General features: G+C 42.5%; 2 protein-coding genes across 2 annotated transcripts in view; both read left to right on the forward strand.

Moving 5' to 3' along the window:
• The first annotated feature begins 3,018 nt into the window (after positions 1–3,018).
• LOC118428906 lies at positions 3,019–4,639 on the forward strand. The gene is made up of 2 exons (XM_035839190.1): positions 3,019–3,283; positions 3,999–4,639. The coding sequence occupies exons 1-2, from the start codon at positions 3,107–3,109 to the stop codon at positions 4,389–4,391; spliced, it is 570 nt and encodes a 189-aa protein (XP_035695083.1). The 5' UTR covers positions 3,019–3,106; the 3' UTR covers positions 4,392–4,639.
• A 504-nt stretch (positions 4,640–5,143) lies between these two features.
• LOC118428905 (beta-1,3-N-acetylglucosaminyltransferase lunatic fringe-like) overlaps positions 5,144–9,875 on the forward strand; it is a 31,361-nt gene continuing 26,629 nt past the window's right edge. The window contains exon 1 of the mRNA XM_035839189.1: positions 5,144–5,762. Within this exon, the coding sequence (XP_035695082.1) occupies positions 5,337–5,762 (426 nt within the window). The 5' untranslated portion in view covers positions 5,144–5,336. The remainder of the gene's footprint in view (positions 5,763–9,875) is intronic.

Consider the following 9,875-nt stretch of genomic DNA (forward strand, 5'->3'; position numbering starts at 1 on the left):
ATGGAATCTACACCAATATTTATCAACAATATTGACAGCGAGAGGTCACTACTCATGCAAGGTCTTTGAACCCTAATTTTAATTTCTTCTACCCATTCTTTGTTTTGCAATGAAATCTCTTCTAACCCTTTTTGTAATTAAATGATGAAACTTCTTTTACAAAATCTACAGGAGGAATTTGTGTGGGTGCAGGTAATGAGTGGGTGGTGTGGGCAAACTTCCTTATATGGAACAATAACCGTCAAACTAACAGGTGACTCCAGACAGATTATATTTCTAAACATCAGTAAACATCAGAGTAAAATGTTTTTTGAGTGCTTGATGTTGCCGACATTCCCATATTTTCTATATCAACATATAATTAAACGATCTGCTAACGAAATGAAGCCGACCAAGGCTTATACACAAACAAACAAACTTTGCAACTACTCAATAGTCTCACTGTCAGTCTCTGCAGTTACCAACCAGCATACACGTACACACATGTCTCACCATACCATAGTAACCGAACAAGTTTGCGCTCTTTGGTTCGGGTACGAAGGTGGAATGTTGTCCCAGGTAACCAACAATAGTGCACCAGACATGTCCGTACGTGTGAAGGTGCGCCATCTGACATGCGCACCTGTACCCACCTGTCGTGACGTCACAAGTCCGGAAGTGGTGGGCAGGTGAGGTAGGCGGGGGACGGCCCAACACGGTTCCTTTTCTGGGAAAGTATTGCATCAGAAGGAAAACGGCCAGCAAAAAAGGAACGGCGAATGACAGGACCCAACCCCTCGCACCTTGCCATACGTCATTGGCGCCAAGTAAAGCTGGTGTGAGCTTGGGGCTTCCCTGACACTGCTACGGGAACTCTTCAGAGGGAGGACACGTACCTGATTTGCCGCGGGATTGATTGAGGCTATATCAGTTAGATTTTGAGGTAGGTGTACAGAAATTCAGTTGGCAGAGGTATCGGTGGTTTAGATGTCATTGTCAAGAGAAGGTATATCTCTGATATCATGATCAATGTATTGGTTGAACGTTTATTTTTGTAAGATAACGTTAAAGGCGAAAGTGAAAATGAGCCAACCGCACGCGTGTGTCACATGTAGTAACCTTATACGCTATCATATAAAAGCTGATCATGACTATACATATTCGTTGCCTTTTTTTTCTTTTATATGATGCCTCATCGTATACAGGTTAGGTACGGTTTTAGCTCTTTTACGGGTAGGCGTGGTCACAGACTCGGTCGACAAGCTCGCATGTAACCGTATGATGCCGGTTCTCATGGAATGAATAACTAATGTGAGCCGTTGTGGCACTTTTATACTTCAATTTGAACGTTCGTACATGCGATAGACCAGAGCAAAAAGTACCAATAGTTGCATTGTCAAATACAGAACGTCTATTTATTTCTCGGAACCTCCATCAGTTCATGACAGGAAGTTACGATTTTTCAAATGGGAGCGTCTGTTTGTCCACACTGTACTTGAATATCGTTATACATTAATGTAATGTATACAAAGTATGGTTTTCTCATGGAGATTAATGCCCCGTATCCATTTACCACCAGGTTGTACAAGGTTGTAAGGCCATGGGTTTCAACCAAACATCCAGCAAGTGGGAAACTCAGCGGAAGAATATCACAGGGACCGAAGAAAAGAGTGATGGGGCCAGCAATACCAGTAACACCGGCACAGCACCGACAATAAGGCAAGAATTCATTCAGGTCAACACGGTACAGATTCGTGCCCTGGACATTTCGATGGGGCGGGCTGGATTGAAACCTTCTGTGGAAGTAGAAAAACATTGTGGTATCATTCTCAGGAACTTGGGAGACGATCTTTTTAACAGGTCACTGAGTGCCCTTAACCTTGAGGGACTTGCGCCACCTAGTGACAACGACAGAAAACACAGAGGAAGACCCCGGTCTGCACACCAACTATGAACGAGGAACTTGGCAACTCGACAGTCATCAAATGTTCTCATTGCTATAACCCTAGCAAATATATATCTATTACTGCCAGGAAGTGCAATATGACAAATACTTCACCGTATGCTCACTCAGATATATTTTTGAGTGTGGTATAGCGCACCTTATTGTCTGGTTCGCTAACTACTCAATTTGGTATTCGTATGATAAATGTAATCAAACATTAATGCTTTAAGCTTAAAAAAAATAAGATCTACTTAGCTGCTCTGCTCTGCGGCGTTGAAGGAAATGTTTTAAGAAGGCAAGTTCACATGCATGTGTTGTCTCAATAAAATTGTCAGTAAACAAACTTTCAATCTGGTGCTGTAAATGGAAAAAAAACCGTTTGACAACGTATATAAAGTTAATGTTACTGTCTTTATGTGTCTGAACATGGGAGTTTTTACCTTTGCTCAACTTGGTTAGCTTAGATATTGGTCATACTTAGGATGGATGCAAATATGTGCATAGATGGGATGGAGGGATGCACAGATGAATGGAACCGAAGCTGTCTAAGATCTCATTACCTGAACTCTCTTGAAATATACAAGACATTTCTAACGTTATATCCATACGAACATTTGCTATTGAAACTAGCGTTTGTGTAAAAGTGTTCTACGGAGACATGTTCTCTCCACGTAAGTTATACGTTAACACGAGGTAGAGAAACAAAACCTAAACGGAACAACATATGACAGCGCTGGTGCCATAAAGGTCGAGGACTTCTACCTAATAAACAGTTACATGTTACCTTACTCGAATTCTGTCTCATTTGTCTGTCAAGACGGTAAATCCGGGGTAGTACATGTATATATTAAACATTGACAATTCCCACAGCATTCACGCCGCTGATTTCTTATCATGCCTAAAGTAGTGGTCATCAGCTCACAACAACAACTCGTAAACCTTGGCGTTACCACTGGACACGTAACTTCGAACGTTGACTAGGCAACGGACGATAAAACAATAATGGTGTGGTCAGAACGCGTTCGAATGAATAGTTTCTAAGCAACGGACGATTCGGACATACACAGTGAATGTTCCGACTTCCACGACCTTGAACAAGGCCGCCAAGGAAGACTTTGTTTACCTGAAGTTGTTATTTGACAAAACGAGGAAGACGTAGGCCACTGAAAGATACGTTTCAAGATGAATTTACGGTCAGGAAAAAGTGTAGACAGTGTTCTGGACAGGGAGCAGACTAAGAGAAAAGCAAACAGACCTCGTCCAACACCTGCCGAGAGCCAATGTGAGGAACAACAGCTTTTGCTACAAGTCGTTGTGGCGGTGGCTCTCATTTTCATCGGACTGGTACTGTACGTTGAGGTTTGTGTTGTCATGATGTGGAGTAACTTTCATTGTTGTGGATAGGGCTGGGTATCGGTACAGCGTACCGGTACAAAACCGGTTTTTCTTATTGGACCGGTCCAGAAAAACCGGACCTGAAAAAATTAGGTGGACCGGATGTTGGACCGATTAGAAAATTAACATATTTTTTTATCAGTCATTCACACGTTTTGGCGCCTGCAGGTGGAAGAAAATAACTAGAGTGAAGTAGAGTAGAGTTTATAGTAGTTTCTACCAAGTTTTACAGCCATTCGTACAGGTGCAGTTAACGTTGTAGGATTTTAAAACGCCAGTGTAGGTCTAATACTCCACCAAACAGATTTCTTTGTAGTGAAATGGACCATTGATATGAGTCATACTGAATCAGGTCCAGGTTCAGGTCCGGACCTGGACCTGATCCTCTGGACCTGAACCGGACCTGGACCTGAATTTTCTGTACCGGTACCCACCCCTAGTTGTGGATAAGATCATTTTGCAGCTATTGTGGCTTCATGTGTCGGGAAACGTGAGTATTCAGATTCTGTTTTTTGCCTAAAGCTCGGATTAAATGATAGGCTAGCCACTCAGTACCACGGACAGGGTTTGTTATGGTCAACAGTTTTGACATGATGGTAAGCATCACAGAAGAAGTTTGTTCTCCGAAAATCATGAGTAGAGTGAGTCACATACATTCTATATTCCCATTCTGTTACAGTGGAACAACCTGTGGTTTGGTCGTACTACCGCCCAAAATTTGGCTTTGATGGCGCCAGTCCCATCGGACAAGGCGAAGACAGGTTACACCCTGCCGTCCAGCGGCAGTACTGCAGAGGACTATGCCCGAATCATGGAGGCGCTGATTGAGCACCATCCCCAGAGTGTCCGACCGTTTGTGGAGGCTATGGGAAAAGATCTACTCAAGGAGGTCGCCACTGAACTTATCCGGAAGGACGCCAGTCTTCTAGAGCTTCTGTCCGAGGCTATGAATCTTCCTCCTGACGCGGAGGGGCAGTGTTCCTTCAGAGTTACCGGATCAGTCCCTGGAGAGATAGAGGTCTGGTGTGTAGAGGGTCCAAGTATTGGAACTGTAAATCATCAGGAACTATAGACTAGAGATTATGGCGATTCCCTTTGTGGTCTCCTATTTTTTGCGATTGACAGACAGAGACCATAAAAGTTAAGTCCGTTTGTGCAAGGAGGTTAACGGTTATATCGGTTTGTGTTAGGAGATAAGACTCCAGAAGAAGTCAATGCACAATATGTTACGCGGGTGACTTGTATTTTGTTGTACTCAACTCGAGATAACAGAGAAAAAGAAGTTCATCACACAAAAATATGAGTCGGTGAAAACAATTATATCGCTTTGTTTTCATTGCAGTAATTTAATCTCTGTAGTCACTCAGGTAATACGTACATTTCAATGTTATCGAGATATTAGAATGCTCCTCGTTTCTGAAGAACGATCGGAGGTGTATAATTAATTGTACACATTGACGCCAGTTCAACCTCGAGCCTCAAACGAGTTTCTAACTCAGTTCTTTTCATCGCCTTTGTCTGGTGACGTTGGAAAGTGTGGTGTCCATTGTTTTTCGCTAGATGTCGCTGCTATGCATTGTAATGTTACTATCCTGATCGAGCAAAGGCACAAACACGGATCGACGCAAATTTGGTACAGATTAAATGAAGATTTTAGATGAATAAACAATTGTATGTACTGTTTTTTTATTACAATAAAACTTAACAGTCCTCTGGGTTGGGCTGCTCGATGTGGAATGCTCACAGAAAACTTGTATTACGATTTTTCTTGTAAAGACGGCACAAAGGAAGGTCCCCTCGTTAAATACCTCAGTGGACTCGTCCAGTTCCTGACCCGGAAGTACGTCACACCGTCCCGTACAGGGCAGGGAGGAGAAGGAGGACACTACAACCAGCCCGCACATGAAGTCCCAACAGCGACGGGCACGCACAGACGGACCGGCACGGTCCTATACATGCGGTAACAGAAGTTCACAGGCTCTCAGGCGGTGCTGAGTTGTAGGAGAGGTCCGGGAAAATGAGGTTGTCGTGCCGGAGGCTGGCCCTCGGGCTGAGCGCGGGCGCATTTCTGTGTTTGTGGCTGTTCCTGACGGGGTTTCAGCAGGACCTGGCGGCGGGGAGGATCGCAACTCAAGGGGACGGGTCTTCCGGCAACGAGCGATGGGCGTTAGGGAAACATCCTCGGAAGATCTCCAGTGTCGGCAGGTCCGTGGAAGACGACGACCGAGACAGTGACATCAGAAAGACGTCCAGGACTCAGTCGAAACACAGTAGACCCGGGAACAGAAGCCCTTCGTCAGGGCAGAACACAGTGTCCGTACCTGACCGCATGAGGAAGACCGAGCTCCATGACATTTTCATCGGTGTAAAAACAACAGAGAAGTACCACAGACACAGAATGGACCTTCTTATGGACACATGGGTGTCTCTTGCCAAGGATCAGGTATCTCAACTTTTAACTTTAGTCTTTTTCATGTCTTGCGTTAGAATATCTTGTGCGTTTAATAAGAGTGTTGATAATTTACTTTTTTGCCAAAAATGGTTTTACGAGCCGGCCCAACATAACAATATATGGTGCACTTTAAATTCTTTCTGGAAAGCTGTGATAACGTTATACTTTGCTACTCCTCATAGAACTGCAGAAAGTTAAACGTGTTAGGACATGCACAGAAGCCGTGTGTTGAACACCTGGAGTCCCACACCGATAGTGGTGCAAATTCGTTATATTACAATCTGATAAGAGAAGCCCAAGTTTACACACATGCTAACCTGTCTAATGCAGGTCTGTTGCATATGAATGGATCGTAAATATTGAAGCCCTCCTCCCACAACTAGGTGGTAATTGTGTGTTTTTCTGTGTTAGTTTTTCTCATGCTGGTGTGTGCTGAACAATGGTCTCCCAGCTGTTAGCTCCAAGGTGTGTTTGCCCATCACCTTGCACTTCACAGGTGTTCACTTGTTCACCTTGCCAAGTGGCATAAAAATTTCAGTTGTTGGACAAATGCACCGCCCTAGCCTGACTTCCAATAATCTACTTCCTTCTCACCGCTTTGTGTGCAGGTCGGACCTACAACAATCTGGTTAACCTGAGGTTAACACAGTTTTCATATATCATCCTGGGCATTGTTCACCTTGCTATTGTATGTAAATGCTTTGCGTATAGAGTTCAGCGGTGGGGTCCCGGTGCTTTTACAAGCCAATGGCTACAGAGAGAAGTGGTGCGGGTTCCCAGGGCCTTTTCTGACCCTGTCCTCCCCACACAGGACGGGAGGGGTGGTACGTAGGGACGGCACCAACACAATACTACAAAACATGCTCACTGTTTGATCGGCCTAAGAATAGTGGGCCTTTCACACTTAATTTCCCACGCCTCAGTCACAAGCTGGTCCTGTCTGAAAATGCAGCGCCTTGAAGAAATCAGCTGTTTTGGCCTGCATCAGCATTTCTCGCCAACAATCATAAGAAGTGCCCTGGGTTACCCTACCTTGATTCTACCTCTATTGTTGGCAAGACTTGGAGTCGTCGTATTGTTTTGGAGTTCTCCTGTGATTCGGGGTGGCGTGTGAAATTGCCTCCTTCGCTCGGGGGCCGGTCGAACAATTGTGCCTGCAGGCAGTTGGCAGGGAGAGAATTGTTCAGCGGGGTAGACTACTAGGTGTGTTGTGCAGCACACCCCGAGAGCTTGTCACTTGTTTGAAAGGAATTTGCTTTCACCAGCTGGAATCTGAAACCACTAAGGCTTGTAATTTTGTTTTTGTACAGGTTAAAAATGTATATGGTCCATATACATTTTTACCCTGTCTAGTGCCAGTTTGAATGAGATTTTCAGAATTTTTTTTTTTTTTTTCAATTTTCAAATGTCAGATATTAGAGATATCCTTTAATTTTGTTTATTTGTTCAGACTTCAGCCCCATCCTCACCTCAGGTCAGTCAGGATATATAATTCCATAATACAGATTCGGATACCTTGGTTAACCATGTGTAAAAGTAAAGTGGATATACTAGTAGAGTGATAAGAGGTTGTCTGACAAGGTCCCTCTGGCAAGGTCTCCTGTTAAACTGTGCTGTCTTATCTATGAAGATGTTATTGTCCAATCTGAAACCTAATATTTAGATAAAGATCCATAAAAAGGTGTGAGGAGGTTTATTAGTCATGTAATACTGATCTTCACCATAGCAATTGTCAATACATTGTATCTTTTAATCTTTAACCTAAAGACATACCTTCTACATTGAATAAGACACTATGTATGTACATGTACTTGTAGATTTGGACTAGATAGGTTTGTTTGGTTCAGGAAACTCTGAAAACAACTCCTGTGGCAGGTTTTGGCTGACATCCAAAGCACTCACTACTGTAGCCATTTTTAGAATAAAGTAGGTTTTATAAACAGTCATGTTTTTTGCGTTGATTGAGGCTACCAACTTCTGTTAGCTGTTGATGTCTTGATACTTTTCCAACAGTTATAGATAGAACAAGCAAAGATATCCCATGGACAGGGTATGCTATTTGGAAAGGTTGGGACAAGACATATGTACAGTTGATTTGACATCGACCAAATGAAAATATTGTACAGTATTATTACCGTTTTCTAGTGTTGTTACCTTTAGCGTAAAAGGAGCTTACATGTCCATGGGATATATGTAAAGGGGTGACATGTCCATGGGATACATTATCTGCTGTGAAGGGTAGGGTGACATGCTTCTCAAGGGGGGAAACATTGCATTGGCCATATATGGGGACAGTCCCACTGTCTAGTCCTGTGGGATCTTGCATATCTATCTTATCTTCAAGCAGATGCAGAAAGGCAATATTGTAATATTTCTCCAGCTCCCAGTTCCAGAAAGGCCTGGTGCTATGTGGAACCAGGAGCTTGAGAAGCGCTACAATTTTGACTTTTTACATCTGCTTGGAAAATGCCTGCACATGACCAGGGCAGAAAAGAAACAAAACATCAACCAAACATGTGATTGTCATGTGTATATTATGTAATAATTTGATTTTCAATACAGCTTTGAGTGTTATTTATGAAGTTAACTAATATCTTTGTCAGTGTATCTCCAAGCTAAGATCTGATATGCCTTGACATTTGTGAAGCTGTATAGTAACGGTTGGTTGCTAGGGAAAGTCATTCATGGCTGATCAAAGCCAGGATTGCTATTTTATGTTCCTGAAATGAGATGCAAATTGACAAGTCTGGGCCTAGAAGATTTGTGGGGAACTGTCCATTAAAAAGTTAACAGTGTGTGACAGCATATGGGTAGGTAGAATGCTGGTGCTGGGTCCTGTATTCAGAGTACAAAGGGTTTCATCAAATTTCATGCTGCAACTGTTTCCTGCTCACAAAATTTACTCATCAAAAGACAAGGCCTTTTCAGAGGGAGGTAGTGAAAGATGCTGGTTGTGATTAATGGAAAATACCCTCATCTCGCATGCAAGGAGAGAAAAGAGTGAAAGCCCCCTGTCTAATACCATTGTTGGCCACCGTTTGTGACACACAGAAAAGGCTGGCTGCACACAGTAAGAAATGACAGGGTTCAGGGTTGGGACACAGCCTTCCCACGGACAGGTTTTAGCCAATCATTCTGAGCAATTTATCACAGTTTAAGATCATTTCTATTGACAAACAATTCAATGGAATTGTCAAGCAGCAACTGTTATATCTTATCTACATTTTTTAATTAGAATTTTGGTGCACAATTCTGAATTCTGAATTCTGAAATTAAGAAAAGACAGTTGAGGGCTTCTTATCTACATGATCAGTACATGTTGAGAAGAAAATTTGCCAGTGTTCCACACCTTATCCCAGGTGCAAGTTATCAATGTTATGAAACCCTTCTCTTTTACAGATGACATTGTAGAATGCAAATTATGCTATATAGCAAAGCTGGAGATTTTTATCAATTGCTTACTGAAAAGTATAAATGCAAATTTAAAAAGAAATTGTGATTTTCCCTCCCATAGTATTTTGGGACCATGGAAGGGCAGTGTTTTGAAATAGATAAATAATGCATGTGGGAAAAAGGATGGGCAGCTGCCCAATTAGGTGGCTAGCTCAGTAGCTGACAGATGGGATAAGACATAAGGGGAGGACATGATTTGTAAATGGTGCTTATCAAGGTATGACTAATGGTAGGCTTTGCAATAAGCTTTGGGCAAGTTTTATTTAAAAGAGTTCCTAAATTTGTAGAACCATGAGGGTTGAACAATGCAGTACTATGATCTTTTGCTTAGGCCACACCAATTTAATTTCTTGGTTCACGGATTCGCTCGCTCCTATTTTTTGGAAAAAAAAATAAAAATAAAAAGTGCTACTCAGCAAATTTTCACCATTAATGAAACCATTCACCAACTTTCTGGTGTAGCAAATTGGCCTTTATATTATAAGCTCCTTAAAGTGTGGGTACAGGTGCTGTTACTGTACAAAAATAGTGTTTTTGGACTTTTTTCAAGCTGAAAACTTTTTTCTTTATGTCTTGGATTGGCCGTTACCTTTACCCCAAGCATTTTACAATTTTCATTTTTATTTTCATTTCGCCCTCTCGCTCCATATT

Source organism: Branchiostoma floridae, chromosome 13 (genome assembly GCF_000003815.2).
Source record: "Branchiostoma floridae strain S238N-H82 chromosome 13, Bfl_VNyyK, whole genome shotgun sequence".
Lineage (NCBI taxonomy): Eukaryota > Metazoa > Chordata > Leptocardii > Amphioxiformes > Branchiostomatidae > Branchiostoma > Branchiostoma floridae.